The 20,978-nt window shown below is 38.4% G+C and overlaps 1 protein-coding gene across 1 annotated transcript in view; it reads right to left on the reverse strand.

Moving 5' to 3' along the window:
- PDE3B (phosphodiesterase 3B) overlaps positions 1 to 20,978 on the reverse strand; it is a 179,233-nt gene that overhangs the window by 59,206 nt on the left and 99,049 nt on the right. Inside the window, exons 2-3 of the mRNA XM_040456792.1 lie at positions 15,231 to 15,281; positions 151 to 399 (exon numbers count right to left, since the gene is read on the reverse strand). Coding sequence (XP_040312726.1) covers positions 151 to 399; positions 15,231 to 15,281 — 300 coding nt within the window. The remainder of the gene's footprint in view (positions 1 to 150; positions 400 to 15,230; positions 15,282 to 20,978) is intronic.

Genomic DNA, 20,978 nt, shown 5'->3' on the forward strand with positions numbered 1-20,978 from the left:
CTAAAGTCCCAAACAGCTCAATATACTGTATAAAAAAGCTGATCCTTGAAAAAGAAATTGTGTTTTATCTATGCTACAAAGGAGCAGTTTTAATTTGAAAACATCATTAAATGTGGTAAGTATAGGGCTGGCTGATTACTGTATCTTGACCTTGTGAAGTTTTCGATCTCCTTTCTCAGCTGGGTCCTCTACTTCCGAGCAGGGGTAAAATCCAGGAAATGGTGTGAGGGGATTAATCCTTGGCCTACAGGAACCTGAGAAAGCACCCATCAAGGAACTGATACTCCGCAGGGAAGAAATGACTTGTGGGGGAAGAGTTGGATCAATCAGAAGGTCTGACACCATATTGCGAGCCTCATTTAGCACTGAAAGATCAACTCCACTTCCACCTCCAGAATTCTAGGAAAGAATAAAAAAAGGGAAAATTATATATTTGTTACAGAAAAACCTTAACGTTTAAGAAAAACTCTGTTTTAAGTCAATATACACATACGATATACAGCAGTTCTTCCGCTTACCTTACTCCCTCAGGAGACAGTCCAGCATAGTGACTAGGCCTTGTTGCAAAGACACTGGAGTTTGAAATCTACACTTTAATCCTACTTGTATGATTTTAGGCAAGTTATTCAACATCTGAATTTTTTAGTTTCTTTACCATAAAATGGAGATAGTAACATCTACCTAAGGCGAACGTGAGAATTAAGACTGATAATACATGCAAAGCACATAAGGCAGAGTACAGGGCATATATTTAAAGTACAATATGGGAATGCAAGCTGGTGCAGCCACTCTGGAAAACAGTATGGAGGTTCCCCAAAAAATTAAAAATAGAACTGCCCTATGACCAAGCAATTGCACTACTAGGCATTTATCCAAGGGATACAGGTGTGCTGCTTCAAAGGGACACATGCACCCCCATGTTTATAGCAGCGCTATCAACAATAGTCAAAGTACGGAAAGAGCCAAAATGTCCATCGATGGATGAATGGATAAAGAAGATGTGGTATATATATACAATGGAGTAGTACTTGGCAATCAAAAAGAATGAAATCCTGCCATTTGCAACTACGTGGATGGAACTGGAGGGTATTATGCTAAGTGAAATTAGTCAGAAGAAGACAAAAATCATATGAATTCACTCATGTGAGGACTTTAAGAGACAAAACATAAGAACATAAGGGAAGGGAAATAAAAATAATATAAGAACAGGGAGGGGGACAAAACAGAAGAGACTCATAAATATGGAGAACAAACTGAGGGTTACTAGAGGGGTTGTGAGAGAGGGGATGGGCTAATGGGAAGGGGCACTAAGGAATCTACTCCTGAAATCATTGTTGCACTATATGCTAACTAATTTGGATGTAAATTTTAAAAAATAAAAAATAAAATTAAAAACAACAAAAAACCACAGTATAAATAATGGAGCAAGGGCTTTGTACTGTATACAGTTAGACTCTTATCCTTGAGGCAAGTTGATAGGTTTTTCATTTTTGGATTTTTTTATTTGAAGATTATCTTATTCTTTATTGGGTGACATTATGAATTAAGAACTAATTTGTAATGCAACTGTTACATGTAAGCTATTCAGTAAGTGCTGGTAAGTCCAATAAACATTAGACTTTTCTTATTCTCCCCCTAAAGAATAAGTAAATAAAGTGCAATAAGTAACAGTATAACCACTAATGTTACAGAAAATAAGAAGACAAAAATACAGGAAAAACAGTGTCAGGGTTCAAAGATAGTGATGATTTTGAACTAAATGGTTATCAAAAACTTCATGGAGGAGGTAACATCAGACTTGGCCTTAAAAAATAGATAGGGATGGAGGCGCCTGGGTGGCTCAGTCGGTTAAGCGTCCGGCTTCGGCTCAGGTCATGATCTCGCGGTCTGTGGGTTTGAGCCTCGCGTCAGGCTCTGTGCTGACAGCTCAGAGCCTGGAGCCTGTTTCGGATTCTATGTCTCCCTCTTCCTCTGACCCTCCCCTGTTCATGCTCTCTCTCTCTCTCTCTCTCTCTCTGTCTCAAAAATAAATAAATATTAAAAAAAATAGATAGGGATGATATTTTTAAAATTTAGAATAAATATTTCATTGACGTATACATATGGTATGATTTTTACTTTTTGAAAGTACATATATATGGTGTTCAACTCAATTACCCATAGAAATGAGTGCACTGATAGAACAGTGAATTAATGTTACTTTTGGTGTCCTTGTTATATCTTGAACTTATATTTGAGTGTGTCTGCAATTCATAATTATTGAACGCATTAAATGAGTTCACCAAGAAATGGTTTATTAGGCATCCTCAATACATTTTGGAACTAAGAAATGTTATGAAAGTTAGAACAATAATTAAGTAAGATCTTTGCTCTTTGTGGAATTTTTTTTCCTTGTGAAGTATATTTCGTCTTCATTTTTATTTGAAAACATTTCTATTATTAGGGTACAGTCCAGCTATTTCTAGTATTTATAAATAAATATTTCCCTATACATGTCAAAACAGATAATTAAACATACCTTTGACAAATAGCTTCCCATAAATTTGAATTGCTGAACCAAAGTAAATGAACACGTTAAAATTTGGTCATTACCATAAAACTGCCCTCAGATATGCTGGTTAAATCTATACTTCCACAAATTGTATATAACCGCATCTATTTTCCCACACCCAAATGAGAAATCTGATGATATCGGAGTTGGATGTTCCTGGTACAGATCATGTGTCATTTCTCTCCAGTTGCTTTCAAGTTCCTTTGTCTTTAGTTTTCAAACATTTCATTATGACACGGCTTGCAATAAAATTACTGGGGGGGGGGGGTTCACATTTGGGAGTCACTCAGCTCCTCCAACTTGTAGGATTACGTTTTCTGCAAAATTTGGGGAAGTTTTCAGCCATTATTTTTTTCAAATTTAAATTCCCTCTCTCCCTCCCTCCCTTCTCTTTCTCTCTTTCTCTCTCCCTCTCTCCCCTTCTTCCTCCCTCCCTCCCTCCTCACACTCAGACATGAATTTCGGATCTTTTATTATCCCTTAGGTCACGAAGGCTCTATTCATTTTGTTTGCATCTATTTTCTCTATGTTGTTCAAACTGGATAAATTCTATTGTTCTATCCTCCAGTTCACAGATTCTCTCCTCCGCCATCTCCACTCTGTTACTGAGCCCATTCAGCAAGTTTTGAATTTCCATTAACAGTTTTTTCAGTTCCATAATTTCCATTTCTTTCTTTTTTATAACTTCTACAGGCCTACCTTGGAGATGCTGCAGGTTTGGCTACAGACTGCAACAGAGCTAATATCACAATAAAGTGAGTCAAATGAATTTTCCAGTTTCCTAGTGCATATAAATGTTTACAATGTACTGTAGTCTATTGTGTGTGCAAAGGTATTATGTCTAAGAAAATGTATGTACCTTAAAAAACTTTATTGCTAGAAGCACTTGGGTGGCCCAGCTGGTTAAGCGTCTGACTCTTGATTTCAGCTCAGGTCATGATTTCACAAGTCATGAGTTCGAGCCCCACACTGGGCTCTGTGATGACAGGACGGAGCCTGCTTGAGATTGTCTCTCTCCCTCTCTCTCTGTCCATTCCCCACTCGTGCTCTTTCTCTAAATAAATAAACTTTAAAAATACTTAAAAATACTTTATTGTTAAAAAATCCTAACCATTATCTGAGTTTTCATCAAGTCACAATCTTTTGGCTGGTGGGGGGGTCTTGGCTTTGATATTGATGGCTGCGGATTGATCAGGGTGGTAGCTGCTAAAGGTTGGGGTGGTTGTGGCAATTTCTTAAAATAAATGAAGTCTGCTGCATTCAACTGACTCTTCTTTTCACAAATGATTTCTCTGTAGCATGTGATGCTGTGTGACAGCATTTTTAAAAATGTTTAATGTTTATTTTGGGGGAGAGAGAGAGAGAGAGAGAGGGAGGGAGAAATAAGCAGGCTCCAATGCTTTCAGCACAGAGCCTGATGTGGGGGCTCAGACTCACAAACCGTGAAATCATGACCTGAGCAGAAATCAAGAATTGGACACTTAACCAATTGAGCCACCCAGGCACCCCTGTGTGATAGCATTTTACCCACAGAACTCCTTTCAAACTTGGAGTCAACCCTCTCAAAACCTACTGTTGCTTTATCAAGTTTATGTAATGTTCTTTTTTTTTTTTTTTTCAACGTTTATTTATTTTTTGGGACAGAGAGAGACAGAGCATGAACGGGCGAGGGGCAGAGAGAGAGGGAGGCACAGAATCGGAAACAGGCTCCAGGCTCTGAGCCATCAGCCCAGAGCCCGACGCGGGGCTTGAACTCACGGACCGCGAGATCGTGACCTGGCTGAAGTTGGACGCTTAACCGAATGCGCCACCCAGGCGCCCCAGTTTATGTAATGTTCTAAATCCTTTATTGTCATTTCAACAGTCTTCACAATATCCTCACCAGGAGTAGATTCCACCTCAAGGAACCACTTTCTTTGCTCAGTCCTAGGAAGCAACTCCTCATCTGTTGAAGTTTTATCATGAGATCACAGCAATTGAGTCACATCTTCAGGCTCCACTTCTAATTTTATTTCTCTTGCTATTTCTACCACGTGTAGTTACTTTCTCCACTGAAGTCTTTTTTTAATTTTTAAAAAATATTTATTTTTGAGAGAGAGACAGAGCACAAGCAGGGTAGGGGCAGAGAGAGAGGGAGACGCAGAATCTGAAGCAGGCCCCAGGCTTTGAGCCATCAGCAGACAGACTGATGGAGAACTCAAACTCATGAACCAGGAGATCATGACCTGAGCCGAAGTTGGATGCTTAACAGACTGAGCCACCCAGGCTCCCTCCACTGAAATATTGAATCCCTCAGAGTCATCTATGTGGGTTCGAATCAACTTCTTCCAAATTCTGGTTAATGTTGGTATTTTCACCTCTTCCTATGAGTCATAAATGCTCTTAAGGACATCGAGAATGGTGAATCCTTTCCAGAAGGTTTTCAATTTTCTTTGCCCAAATCCAACAGAAAAATCACTATCTATGGCAGCTGTAGCCTTACAAAATGTAGTTCTTAAATAATGAGACTTGAAAAGTCAAAAGTACTCCTTGCTCCATGGGCTACAGAATGGATGTTGTGTTAGCAGACAAGAAAAAATCAATCTTGTCGCACATCTCCATCAGAGTTCTTGGGTGATCAGGTGCATTGTCAATGAGCAGTAATCTCTGAATCTTTTTTTTTTTTTTCCTGAGCAATCTGTCTCAAAACTGGGCTTACGATGTTCGATAAACCATGCTGTACATATATGTGCTTTGCTGTTCCATTTACACAGCAGTGTCGGTTTAACATAATTTCTAAGGACCCTAAGATTTTCAGAATAGTAAATGACCACTGGCTTCAACATCAAGTCACCGTCTGCATTAGTCCCAATGAAAGAGTCCTTCAAAGGACTTGTCCTTTGAAGCTTTGAAGCTAGGCACTGACTTCTCCTCTCTGGCTGTGGAAATCCTAGGTGTCATCTTCTTCCAAAAGAAAACTGTTTCACCTACATTGAAAATCTGTTGTTTACTGTAAGCACCTTCAATAATTATCTTAGCTAGATCTTCTGGAAAACCAGCTGAAGCTTCTACATCAGTACTCCCTTGAACTTTTATGTTATAGAGATGGCTTCCTTCCTTAAACCTCAGGAACCAACCTCTACTACTTTCAGACTTTTCTTCCACAGCTTCCTCACCTCTCTCAGCCTTCACAGAATTAAGGAGAGTTAGGGCCCTGCTCTGGATTAGGCTTTGGCTGACAGGACTATTGCGGCTGGTTTGATCTTCTATCCATACCACGAAAACTTCCTCCGTATCACAGCAGTAAGGCTGTTTCACTTTCTTATCATTCACGTATTCACTGAAGTAGCACTTTGAATTTCCTTCAAGAACTTTTCCTTTGCATTCACAGCTTGAATGGATGATGCAAGAGGCCTAGCTTTCGGCCCATCTCAGCTTTCGATATGCTTTCCTCGCTAAGCTTAATCATTTCTAGCTTTTGACTTAAAGTGAGAGATGTGTGGCACTTTCACTTGAACGCTTAGAGGGCACTGCATGGTTATTAACTGACCTAATTTCAGTATTGTTGCATCTCAGGGAATAAGGAAGCCCAGGGGGAGAGAGATGGGGGAATGGACAGTCGGTGGAGCAGTCATGACACACACATTTATCAATTAAGCTCACCACCTTGCATGAGCAGGATTCATGGCACCCCAGAACAATTAAAATAGTAACACCAAAGATCACTGATCACAGATTACCATAAAAAGTATAATAATGAAAAAGTTTGAAATATTTTCACAATTACCAAAATGTGTTCGAAAAACATGAAGTGAACAAATGCTGTTGTTAAAATGGCAAAAATAAACTTGCCGATGCAGGGTTGCTACAAACCTTCAGTTTGTAAAAAACACAGTATCTGCGAGGTGCAATAAAGTAAAACACAATAAAAGGAGATGTGTCTGTACTTTTGTTGTTGTTGAGATTTTCTATTTTGTATTTGTAATTGCTTGTTAGAACATTTGTATGATGGCTGCTTTAAAATTTCTTGTCAGATAATTCCAAATCTGATTCAATTTGGTGTGAAGGATTGATTGTCTTTTCTCACTCAAGTTGTGATTCTCCTGGTTCTTGGTGTAACAAGTGATTTTTTTTATTTTATCATCAACATTTTGGCTATTATCCTAGAAGACTGAGTCCTATTTAAATCTTTTGTATTAAGAGGCAGGCTCTTTGCTTCGATAAAGCACACAGGTCCTGGTCTACTTCTTCAGGCTGTGGTTCTAATGACAATTAGTTTTCAGGGCACTCATAGTACTATTTCACACTGCATGACTTTTTTTCCGGTGCCACAAGGGTTTCCACGGGACCCTGCTGGTACCTCTGTTGGTGAGGATATGGGAGGAGGGAAGGAGGAATTTCCTCAGATTGAGCCACCTGGTACTTCCAGGTGGGGGAGGAGAGTCTCTAGGCCATAGAAACAAAGAGCACTTTCCGGACTAGGCACACGCTGTGACAGTACACCCCCCCCCCCCTTTTGCCAGACCCCCTGGCCACTCAGTCTCTCACTGGGTACGGAGAATCTCATGCCCAGTAGGGAATGAGAGTACTTCCCTGGACCTCTTACTGTCAGTGGAGTTCTTGGTCACTCTTCCCTTGCTAGAGCAACCAGACTCACTTGGTATAGTTTGAGGGCTCTCATTTAATCTTAGGGAAGGAACGAGCCTACCTGCATCACATTCTGTTGCTGGGCTGGGGAGTCAGGACCTGAGTCACCTTTTGCTGTTAGGCAGGGGTTTTAGGAAACTCGATCACTATTGTTTTCCTCCATTAGTAGGGTCCCTAACTAGTCTACCCTCCTCTTTCCATTTTTCAGAGTTCTCCTTTGGTTGCCTCTTGTTATTTCTGGAGTTTATAGGGGCGCCTGGGTGGCTCAGTCGGTTGAGCAGCCGACTTCGGCTCAGGTCATGATCTCGCGGTCCGTGAGTTCGAGCCCCACGTCGGGCTCTGTGCTGACAGCTCAGAGCCTGGAGCCTGCTTCGGATTCTGTGTCTCCCTCTCTCTCTGCTCCTCCCCTGTTCATGCTCTGTCTCTGTCTCAAAAAATAAATAAACGTTAAAAAAAATGTATTTCTGGAGTTTATAGTTATACTTACTGGAGAGGAGAGGGGAGAATTAACCCTGAAGATACACACAGAGCACATAGAGTGATGTGCAGTCCATACAGGTAAAGTACAATAAATATTACTATTAATATGGAAAAGCGAGGAGATAAAAATACAAATAGAGTGGCATCAGAGTTCAAAGAAGATACATAAAATTATTAATCTGAATGGTTAACAGTAACTTTATGGAAGGGGTAGCATTTGAGCTGAGATGTTAATTTGGTAGGATTTTATTTATAAAGATTAGGGGAAAATATTTTATGACAAAACTAAAAATGTATTTGGGGGAGTTCATTCTTCAAGAAAGAGCACAAATAAAGGTACAAAAGTGGTAAAATGGCAAAGTACAAGGAACACGAAATTTAAGTACAGGCTTCATTTTTTTTTTTTTTTTAAGAGCACTAGAACATAAGGTTGGAGGCCTGTGGGGACCAAATTTTTGAGAACACCAGATTCCAGGCTCACAGATCTGAGCAGCAGAGAATCATGGATTTTGAGCAGGTTAAAGAGGAAGAACAAAGTGGGGAAAGAGAAAAGGAAGTAACAGAGGGCCCTGGAATATTAGAGAGGATGAAAAGACAGTTAACAACTGACAGAAATATGGGAAAACAGCATCCCAGGCCAGGAGACTAGCAAGTGCGAAGACCCGAAAGCACAGGCTGCCTAGCTTCTTTGAAGAATAACAAGAAGGCCAGAGTAACTGGTGCAGAGTGAATAAAGGAGAAATTAGTACAACATGAGGGCAGAGAAGTAAAAGGGAGTAAAATAAGGGATCATGTTGTGCAAGGTCATTTAAGTCCATGACAAGGACTTGAACTTTTCTCTGGGTAAGAAGAATATAGTAAGCAAGAGTGACAATTTTTTTTTTAACATTTATTTATTATTGAGAGAGAGACAGACAGACAGACAGACAGAGCATGAGCAGGGGAGGGGCAGAGAGAGAGGGAGACACGGAATCCGAAGCAGGCTCCAGGCTCCCAGCTGTCAGCACAGAGCCCGACGCGGGGCTCGGAACTCACAAACTGTGAGATCATGACCTGAGCTGAAGTCGGTCGTTCAACCAACTGAGCCACCCAGGCACCCCAAGAGTGACAAATTTTTAAAGCTGAACTTAAATTCCTATTTCCCATTGGCTTATATGTGGCAAACTCTTGTTTTTGCCCAGAGAGCTAAGAATAGATTATGCATTCTAAAGGGTTATTGAAGAGGAGGAGGGGGAGGTAGGCAGACTTGGTGGCTTTGTTTCACCTGCAAATGCTAAAATATTTACTCCCTGGTCCTTTATAGAAAACATTTTGCGGGGCGCCTGGGTGGCGCAGTCGGCTAAGCATCCGACTTCAGCCAGGTCACGATCTCGCGGTCCGTGGGTTCGAGCCCCGCGTCAGGCTCTGGGCTGATGGCTCGGAGCCTGGAGCCTGTTTCCGATTCTGTGTCTCCCTCTCTCTCTGCCCCTCCCCCGTTCATGCTCTGTCTCTCTCTGTCCCAAAAATAAATAAAAACGTTGAAAAAAAAATTAAAAAAAAAAAAGAAAACATTTTGCTAAGTCCTGTCTTATAATTTCAGAGATACTTAGTATTCATTATTACTGAAATTAATATAAGATTAGCTCACATTTTTATTCAATGCTACTATCTCCCAGGCACTTTATTATTATTATTATCATCATCATCATCATCATCATCATCAACATCATCAGCCCTCTGAAAGAAGTGGTATTATTCCCAATTTATAGATGAGAAAATAGGTTCAGAGTGACTTAAGAGGCTTGCCTTATTTTTCAAAAGAAGGCTGTATCAACCCAACTCTTCTGCCTAGAATAACTAGTCTAGAAAAGAAAATGGACTAAACTAGTCCATTTCAAAGCCTCAGAGCACAGCCAAGCAGCCAGGGCTTGAAAGAACAAGACCTCAGAGTTAAAAAATTAAAATGAACCCCACTATTCTGTGCTACTTTTTCCCCTCAAGGAAACCGCTGCAGATTCATAACTGGCCAGGGCAGAGAGGAGAAGCAGCAGAGCAGTTAAGAGGCTAGGAAATAAAGTAGAGCTTTCTGTCATCTCAGGAGGCTAGCAGACCAAAACTGGAGTTCAGGGTTATCAAGACAGGCAGAGCTTTAAAGACTAAGCAAGCACTCTGAGAGAAGAAACAAAACCAAGCTTGAATTCAGAGCAGCTTTGCCCCTAAAGGCATTTGCCAATTTGCAAACAGTGGCCAAGAGATGGAGAAACCAAGCAAAACTTCTCAAAAAGATTTCTATTTTGAAAGTAAAACAGAGGGGCGCCTGGGTGGCTCAGTCAGTTGAGCGTGTGACTTCAGCTCAGGTCATGATCTCACAGTCCCCGAGTTCAAGCCTCACATTGGGCACTGTGCTGACAGCTCGGAGCCTACAGCCTGCTTCGGATTCTGTGTCTCCGTCTCTCCCTCTCCCTCTCTCTCTCTTTGCCCTCTCCCACTCACATTTGCTTTCCCCTCCTCAAAAATAAATAAACATTAAAAAAATTTTTAATTAAAAAAAAAAGTAAAATAGAGCTTTCAGCAGTCTCAATGCTGGAGGGAACAACAGAAGGAGTTACTAGAAAACACATCAGTAACTAAGCTGTTATAAGAAAAGATAGGGGCACCTGGGTGGCTCAGCCGGTTGAGCGTCCGACTTCAGCTCAGGTCATGATCTCACAGTTTGTAGGTTCGAGCCCCGCATCAGGCTCTGTGCTGACCGCTTGCTCAGAGCCTGGAGGCTGCTTCAGATTCTGTGTCTCCTTCTCTCTCTGCCCCTCCCCCACTCACATTTTGTCTCACTCTGTTTCTCAAAAATAAATAAATGTAAAGAAAATTTTAAAAAAAGATAGAAAACCTGAATAGACCTAAAACTATTAAAGAAACTGAATCCATAGTTTAAAATTTGCTTGTTAAAAAAAACTCCAAACTGAGATGGCTTCACCAGAACATTCTTTTAAACATTAAAGGAAGAAAGAATACCAATCTTACCAAACTTTTCTAGATAACAGAGACTGAATATACCACTTTATAAGGCTACTGTAACCTTTATACCAAAAACATGACAAGAACATTATGGAAAACAAGAATTGTGGGGCCAATTCTCTCTCATAAACGTGGATACAAAATTCTAAAACAAAATATTAATAGTATCCAGTAATACATATATACATTTTATATACATTTATGCATTTTTAAAATATCTTTATCAAATTTGCTTTATTCTGGGAATATGGAGATGGTTCAACACAGACATAGAATTAAACAATATGATTCACCACATTAAAAGAGTAAATGGAAAAAAATCCAGGAATCATCTCAATAGATGCAGAAAAACCATCTGATAAAAATTCTACACCCATTCATGACTAAAAAGAGAAAAAATGTCCTTAGTAAATTAGGATTAGAATGGAACTTCCTTAATCTGATAAAGGGCATCTACAGAAAACATTAGTGATATTTTCATCAAAAGACATCATGATAAACCAGACTGGGAGAAGACATTTTTAAATACATACACTTTAACATACATACTATACATACCTATACATATGTGTGTGTGTATACACATATATACACATATACACACATATATACGTGTGTGTGTGTGTGTGTGTGTGTGTGTGTGTGTGTGTGTGTGTATGTATTCATGTCTGAAATACACAAAAAATCCTACTGGTCACCAAGTAAAAGGTAAATAATCAGTATTAAAATAGGAAAAAACCTGACCAGAGAATATCTGGGTAGCAAATTAACATAAGATCCTCAACCTGATGAGTCATCAGTGAAATGCAATTATTAAAAGCACAATGATAATACTGCTTCACAGCTACCATAATGATTTAAAACAGACACTACCAAGTGTTGACAATGATGTGGAATAACTGGAACTATCAGAGGCTGATGGCTGGGTAAAATCTGATACAATCTCTTTGGAAAATTACTGAGTACTATCTACTGAAACTCAGCATATGCATGCATACTCGATGAGCTAGCAATCTACTCTAAGATATATACCCAACAAAAGACATCAAGAGTGTTCCAGCAGCATTACTTGCAATAGCCACGAAGGGGTTCAGGACAGGCCCTCCCAGAATGTGCCACTTTGGCATGTGGATCATTTTTTAAGCTGAAGGCCCTTGAGATCCTGTGGCCCCATGAGAAACTTTTGCCCCTCCCTTAACTAACAGAAGAATCTATATTGGCGGGGGGGGGGGTCCGAGAATAAGGGTTATTAGCAGAGATCATCTTTTTTAAGGTTTTATTTTTAGGTAATCTTTACACCCAATGTGGGCTCAAACCTATACCCCAAGATCAAGAGTTACATGCTCTACCTGACTAAGCCAGCCAGAAGCCCCCAGCAGAGATCAATTTTATCTGGGTGAACCATCTGTACAGCAGGGCAAACATCTAATTACCAAACATATGCTCTACTTACCGCCCTGTGAATTATATTCCTTTCCTCTGAAGTTCCAGACCCATGCCCCCTTTCTCCTTAGTTGAGAATGACATATATACCTTATTTTGCCTGATTATTTTTGGAATTTCCATGTCTATGTGGACTCCCTATACAGATGCCTATTAAATTTGATTTTCTCCTGTTCATCTGTCTTATGCCAATTTGATTCTTAGCCCAGCTAGAAGGACTTTTGAGGAGGAATTCTTGCTTCCTGACAGCCAAAAATGAAAATTAAAAAGAAAAAGGCCATCTACTATAGGATGAAAAAATTGGAGTATATTCATTCAATAAACTACTAAATAGAATGAAAATGAATGAATTACTGCTATGTGCAGTAATATTAATCTCCTAAATATAATTTTGAAAGAAAGAAGCAAGAAATACATATCATTAATTCCACTCATATAAAATTCAAAGACAGAAAAACTAAGTTGTGACGACAAAAATCAACATTGATATAATGCTTGGGAGAAGTTGATGACCAGGAGGGGAACATAAGGGGGGACTTTGGGGGAGCTGAATTCTTCATCTGAAAGACAATCACATGTATATAATCACTTTGAGAGAATTCATCAAGTTGTACACTTATGACTTACACATTTTTATATATGAATGTTACACTAAAATTTTTTTTAGAGGATGAGAAAGATGAAGAGGAAGAGAGGGAGGAAAGAGGGAGACAGGTATCTGATATCACATACCAGTCTGTATGACTACAAGCCCATGCTTTTAACCAGGACTGCTTATTTATCTTTAGATTTTACTAATAACTTAAATACTCTATTAATTGAAAACTGAGGATCTTGGTGGATATGACTGATGAGAAAGCCCTTGTGTAGGTCAAAGAACCAGCCCTTTTTAGGTCATAAGTGGCCTTCTTGATTTCATTTGACTGCAATAATTACATTTTTATTCACCAAAATCCAGAAAATATTTCATTCTTATGGGCTGTTGTGGATATTCCATTCACATTTTAAAAATAAAACACATTCAAAGGAATATTCATTTTTTAAAAATTGGTATAGAGACAACTAACTAAATAAATCTAATTAATGGATAATGTTTCTGTAAGTACAAAGAACAGAGATTTGATATTTACTGATATTTATCGATTAGCATGAAAACTGTCAGGTTTCAAAACAGTACATTAACCATAATATTATAATTTTTGTAGAATAGAATACATAGATTTTAATACAATGGAAAAATGGGAAAAGATCTGTAAAGATATACATCAAAAGTTAACATGATTAACATAGTTATTTTTTGATGTTTAGAAATGGCTTTTCTTCTTTCTCTTATATATGTATTTTCAATTCTGTTATGAATAGATATTACTTAAGTGACCAAAAAAGTTTAAAAGTACATATTGGGGCACCTGGGTGGCTCAGTCAGTTGTGTCTGACTTCAGCTCAGGTCACAATCTCACAGTTTGTGAATTCGAGCCCCACATCAGGCTCTCTGTCAGCAGGGAGTCTACTTAAGATCCTCTACCCCCCTCCCTCGCTCTCACATTCTCTCTCAAAAATAAATAAACATTAAAAAAATTTTTTTAAAGAAAAAGTATATATTATAGGATTTTATTTGTATATATGAAGTTCATCAATAAGCAAAACTAACTACTCAAAGTCAAGATAGACATTATCTTTGGGGATATAGGAAATAACCCCTAATGGTGTATAAGTAAGGCTTCTGGAATGCTGGTAAAGTTCGACTTCTGGATGTTTGTCCTAGTCACATGGGATGTTTAGTTTGTGAAACTTCATCAAGCTATGCACTTTTCTTTTACATATACATATATGTTTTTTAAGTACACTTCATGCCCAGCACAGAGTCCAGCTCGGGGCTTGAACTCACGACACAACCCTAGATCAACACCTGAGCTAAGATGAAGAGTAGGATGCTTGACTGACCAGGACACCTAGGTACCCCAGGCTGTGTACTTTTCTGTATGTATAATTCAATTAGAAGTTTATCAAAAACTCTAAGTAGAGTGTTTTCATTTCCCTAACATGTGCCACTTGTTTTTGCTTTTTCTCATATATGGCCTTAAATCTTTTTTTTTTTCCCTGCTGTCAATCAGTTGCCCACAATAAGAAAATCTCATCCTTAATATGGAATTAGTAGTTTATTCTGTAATTATTCTAATTATTCAGATTATATGAATAACATTTAAAAAATAACTCTTGGGGCGCCTGGGTGGCTCAGTCAGTTGAGTGTCTGACTTTGGCTCAGGTCATGATCTCATGGTTCACAAGTTTGAGTCCCACGTCAGGCTCTGTGCTGACAGCTCAGAGCCTGGAGTCTGCTTCGAATTCTGTGTCTCCTTTTCTCTCTGCCCTCCCCTGCTCATGCTCTCTCTCTCAAAAATAAACAAACATTAAAAAAATTTTAAAAACTTATATAAGTATGGTTTCTTCTTCTTCCTTACAACTAAAATGTATTAAAAAAACAAACAAACAACTAATACCTAAATGAAAGTTCTGTTCATTTTAGTTCAGTTAAAGAAAATCTTATGAAAAAAATTTTTTAAATGTCAAAAGTTCCATTACAGGGGTGCCTGGGTGACTCAGTCAGTTAAGCATCCCACTTCGGTTCCAGTCATGATTTCACAGTTCATGAGTTCAAGCCCCACGTCATGCTCTATGCTGACAGCTCAGAGCCCAGAGCCTGCTTCAGATTCTGTGTCTCCCTCTCTCTCTGCCCCTGCCCTGCTCATGCTCTGTCTCTCTCTCCTTCAAAAATAAAAAAAAATAAAAATAAATAAAAATAAAAAGTTTCATTAAAGTACACCTAAAACTTTAACATTATGTGTCAACTATACTTCCAACTAAAAAAAGTTTCCGGGGCACCTGGGTGGCTCAGTTGGTTGAGAGTCCGACTTTGGCTTAGGTCATGATCTCGCTGTTCCTGAGTTTGAGCCCCGCAACGGGCTCTGTGCTGGCAGCTTAGAGTCTGGAGCCTGCTTCAGATTCTGTGTCGTCCTCTCTCTCTCTGTCCCTCCCCTGCTCATGCTCTGTATCTCTCTCTTCTCAAAAATAAATAAACATTATTAAAAGAGTTTCATTACAGATATTAGTTATTAGTGATATTATTTAAATTTACCTGATAATGAGGTTTATACCATTGCTTTAAGTCCCAGTCCCAAAGAATCATCTGGAAAAAAAAAAAAAATTTAGTTACAAACCAGAATCCAACAAACAAACATATGTAAAGACAAAATGGAACATCTTTAATTACAGATACCTAAAATAGCTTACAGCTTGGGAGGGGAATTGGGAAGGTAATAGTAAAAATGATCTCTAGACAGAATATTCCATAAATTATGTACTCTGTGATTGAGAAATCAAAAGAGTAGTCAGAATAAAGTCACTATAATAAGCCATATTAAATAGCAAAATATCTATTACCACAAAAAGGAAAATACAAATCAAAATAACACCTATTTACTAAAAAATACAAGAAAAATGAGAAATCCTCAGAAACTCTCCCTGTCCCCACTGTCTTCAAAGGATCATCACTCACCATCCTAAACCAGTGTCAATGGGTGGTGCTATTTCCTTACTAATAAGGCACCTGTCAAAATCCATTTTAAAAGCTTATCCTTGGTGTTAGATTAAGTACCAATCATACTTGATTATAAAAAGCAACACTCAACCCTTTTGATATGCAGATAATTATGATGGTTTTCCTGTCTCTTTAAAGGCTGTCAATGATAACTTCTTAGTCCCAGACTAATCTTTTCCTGTCCTTTTAATTCCCAGCAGACTTTTCTGGCTGCTTCCCCTTCCAATAGTCCCTATGCTCCAGGAGAAAAAAAATTAGCTTTCATTTAGCAAGCTATAACTGCTACCTATAGTTAATCCTAAATTTCTTTTAAGATTATTTAGTTGACAAATAGGTCTCCTCCTTTTGCCTAAATAGATTATAATTGCAATTTTCTACACAGTTTTGAACCCGAGTCTTGAATTTAAACCTAACTTGTAATACAATCACCTGATTTCCGTATACTGAACTATTGTTTTTTCCAAGCACCCAGTAGGGGGGCTCCAACTCACAACCCAGAGATCAAGAGTTACACACTCTACCAACTGAGCCCGCCAGATGCCCCTATACTGAACTATTTGTATTGTTTTTTGTCATTAGGTCTTCTGTCTCCAGGTTGCAAAAGATCTTAAAAGTATTATCCACTCTATCATTGGTCCAATATTTGATCAGGAGTTGGCAGAATTTCTTCTGTAAAGGGATAGATAGTAAATATTTTAGGCTTTGCAAGCCACCTAAGGTCACTATGACATAATCTTTTTTTGTTTTACAACCCTTTAAAAATGCAAAAACATTCTTAGCTCAAGAGCCACACAAAAACAGACTCCCTGGCTGTCCAATTTCATACATGGGCTATAGCTTGCTGAACCTTATTGTATATAATATTCTCCCCTCCTTAATCACTCAAAACATTGTCAGCTGTCATTATCTCCATGTCCTCGTCAATATCCTTGCAGAAGGTCATCTCTTTGCCAGTGAAAAGAAACCTGTTCCTTCCCAAAGAAAATGCAGACATACTATGACCACTTATAAAATTCATGGGCCAGTACCACAAAATGGCTATAGTAGAACTATATGCAAAACACATCATGAATATTAGTAGGTTCACTAAATTTATGCAGTACTTTATATGGCTCTAAGTGTAATCCTGATATAATTATTTCAGGTTGTGATTTGACCAGGATACATTCCAGGTTCTACAGACATTTAATTAATGCAGTTTAAGATGTTAATAACTTTCTAAAACACTCACATTAAGAATAGCATAACTTAAATCCCCGAGTTTCTTTTATACTTGGTACTGCTAGGCTCCATTTTGTTCATGCTATTCTTATACAATAAAAACCTGCAATACTTTACTTCCGTCCTTAATTTAGCCAGTCAACGTTTTCTTTTGAGATTGAGGATGTCAACTAGCCTATTCACCATTCCGCTCATTGTTTGTAAATCTGATGTTTTCTTAAGTATACCAATAAAAGTACAGAATAGATAGGTGTGAGGCCAGAGCCACAGGATGGGTCATCCAAAATAACCCAGGAGATACGCATCAATTCACTAATTTGCATTCTAAATCTACAAACTTGCCCAAGTGTACAGTCATCCAATCCATACTTATACATTTCTTCTACAAGCATGCCATCCAACAGTGCCTATTCCACATGCCAATTCCTCATATTCCCAATTCATCAGTCTAGGTAGAAGCTGATCTCTTGCTAAATCAAGCACATTTGCAGGAGGACAGCTTCTTAAGTGAGTCTTCCTTGCGCCTCACTTCATTCACCTGTATAATTAAATAAATACTATCTTTTTCAATGTTTGTACTCTAATGCCAGGACCGTATTAGTATTCGTGTCACGCATTCTTACTGGTTGTCCTGTCCCTCCCAAGCTGGTGAAAATTTGTTCCCGGGAAACAAAAAACATCTTAAAACTAATAAAATGGGCGTATAGCCCTCCAAACGCCACAGTATATAAACAGGCCGTCAATCTACTGTACTGAAATTTCATAGAGGGGAAGGGATGACTGGAGGAAAAACAGTGTTTAAAACAGCTCCTTAGGGGAGTGATAATGAAAATAAGGTTGCGAAATACTGAAATAAAGTAGTCTAGCTTCTTGCTTACAATCTGAGAGACTGTTCCAGGCTGCCTACTCAGAAGCCGGTGCTAACATTACTCTATTCTAACGGCTCTTGTAGGTTTTTGTCTAAAAACCTGCATGTTAAGAACTGAAAACTGATACCATGAAAGTCACAAACTTCTGGTAGACAGTCATCTATTTAATTTGAACTAGCATATTAGTGATTTTGAAAAAAAAAACAAAAACAAAATTTTTGCACGAGTCGTAGATGTATGATCCAGAAGTTCCTTAGGTATGCATTAGAGCAGTCTTGTTCCAAGTGTGGTCCACAGTAAAATAAAGAAATTAGGATACATGTTTAATAATTTTTATAGCAATTAAACATTGCCAAAACATTTTTAGTGAATTTTACCAAAGCATCAATCCACAACAAATTCAGAGAAAAACCTTTCCAAAGCTTGCACTTTGCTATATGGTTTAATATAAATGCACATAGCTGCACTGTTTGGAGTAGCAAAAAAACTAGATACAACCCAAATGTCTGTCCATAACAAAAGGGAGAAATTTGTGTATATTCATACAATGCAATACAATGGTGACAATAAATGAAGTACAGCTCCATACTATATAAATCCCAGAAACATACGATTGAATGAGAAAAACAAGTCACAGAAGGATACATACAGTAGTAATTTCACACATGTAAAATATACTGAAATATACTTTTTAAGAATATAAATACATGAGAAACTATAAAGAAATGCAGTATGGGGGAGCCTGGGTGGCTCAGTTAGTTAAATGTCTGACTTGGGCTTAGTGGTTCCTGAGTTCCAGCCCCGCATCAGACCCTCTGCTGTCAGCACAGAACCCGCTTCAGATCCTCTGTCTCCCTCTCTGTCTTCTTCTTCCCCACTTGCACTCTCTCTCAAAAATAGACCAACATTAAAAAAAAAATCAGTATGGTGATTGTATCTAAGGGAAAAGAGAAGGAAATTAGATCTGGGAGTGGTGTACAAGGCACTTCAAACTTAATGGTAATGTTCAAAATTAATGGTAAAGGAGAATTGATGGTGTTTGTTATTCTTCATCTATACTTTATGCAAATTTTACAAGTTTTTGTTAAGCTTCAATTAAAGAATTAAGAATTTAGATAGGTAAAGAAGTGAAGACGGTGACTAGCAAAAACTTTTGAGAAATCATGCTGGAAATGGCAAGAATGAAATGGAACAACAGTTGGAGAAGAATGTGGGGATAATATTTTGTTGTTGTTGTTAACCTGGTAGGCTCTAGAACTTGTCTATACTTGACAGGAATGATCCAGGACAGTAGGAGCACTAATAATACAGGATAAATTGAGACAGATTCAAAGTAATAATACCCTTAATGAAAACATTGCTCAATGTCTCTATAATATTAGGACTTAGATAAAATTTAGGAAATACTAGGAAATAGTAATGGAGTATTCACTATTATTTATCAGATTATGATTTGTGAATCACTAGTCATTTGTCAGTGGTCTGGAATATTTAGAGGGCAAAAGGAAACAATTTAGCTTATAAATACTTCAGAATTGTGAAATATAAGATTAATTCTGATTTCCACACAAATATCATCTTTTTTTAAGGTTATTTATTTTTGAAAGAAAGAGACAGAGACACAGCACAAGTGGGGGAGGGACAGAGAGAGAGGAAGACAGAGCATTAGAAGCAGGCTCCAGGCTCTGTGCTCTCAGCACAGAGCCCAACATGAGCCTCAAACTCACGAGCCATGAGATCACGACCTGAGCCAAAGTCAGAGGCTTAACCAACTGAACCACCCAGGTGCCCCTCATCATTTTCATCTTAATAACTATTATATTCTTCAAAGCTGGGCAGGTGCCCTAGGTCTGTGTTATTCTTTACAAGTCATCTTATCTAAAGTATTTTTAGGTCATTCAAATATTCTTTACATCTGTTAAATCTGCATTCTTTTCATTGTTGTTGCATTATATCTCCAATCAAAAAACTAAATGGTTCTAAGTTGGTTTCCTAAAGCTTAATTAAGGTGTTGATAAAAACAAACATAAATAACTCAAGAAATGCTAAGCCTAGATCAAGAACAAGACTCCAATGCAAATGCAATACAAATCTCTGGGTGTGAGAATACCACACAAACCCATAAAAACAAAAATATTACTAGGGCATACAATAGTGAGTATCGAAAAGCTAATTTTGGGGGCTCAGTCGGTTGAGCATCTAACCCTTGATTTCGGCTCAGGTCATGATCTCACAGTTCCTGGGATGGAGCCTAGCTGACAGCATGGAGCTTGCCAAGGAATTCTTTCTCTCTCTCTCTCTCTCTCTCTCTCTCTCTCTCTCTCTCTCTCTGCCTCTCACCTGAGCACACATATGCATGCACACGTGCTCTCTCTCTCTCTCAAAATAAATAACCTTTAAAAAAATAAAAGCTAATTTTTTTAAATTATTTTTTTAATGGTTATTTATTTTGAGAGAGAGGGAGGGAGAGGGAGCACATGTGAGCAAGGGAGGGGCAGAGAGAGGAGAGACAGCATCTGAAGCAGGCTCTGTGCCAACAGCAGAGAGCCCGGTGCAGGGCTCAAACTCACAAACCATAGATCATGATCTGAGTCACAGTCAGACGCTTAACCGACTGAGATACCTAGGCACCCCAAAGCTTATATTTTTTAGACTTGTGATTCTTTCACTCTATATTCTTCTGCATGGTTTTCACTTTAAAACTTTATCAAATAATGATGATAGGAACCGTGGAAACTTTCATGGCCTATACAAACAAAACATAAAAATGTTTTCGGTAGGCCAACAGAATTTTTCTAGAAGAAGCACGTAGTGCTTTCTTACATGAAACTGAAGATTTTTGTTCCTAAAACAGAAGAGACAAAAACTATAGAGGCACCATTCAGATTCTGTGCTCCTCACTGCAAAAGCATATTAAAAAAAAGATAAACTAGTGCCAAGAGATTTGTAAAGCCAGCCACACAGATGATAAACATTATGCTGGAAGAGTGAACAGATTAATTAATTTCCAAAATATACTTGCCATATGACACCTTGGGACATCACAGAATTGAAAAGGCATATAATGTAAAAAAGTAACTACTGGGGCTCTGTGTGGCTCAGTCAGTTAAGTGTCCAACATCAACTCAAATCATGATCTCATGGACAGTTCGTGGGTTTGAGCCCTGCATTGGGCTCTGTGATGACAGCTCAGAGC

Source organism: Herpailurus yagouaroundi, unplaced genomic scaffold, assembly GCF_014898765.1.
Source record: "Herpailurus yagouaroundi ecotype Mexico unplaced genomic scaffold, PumYag 218, whole genome shotgun sequence".
Taxonomy (NCBI): domain Eukaryota; kingdom Metazoa; phylum Chordata; class Mammalia; order Carnivora; family Felidae; genus Herpailurus; species Herpailurus yagouaroundi.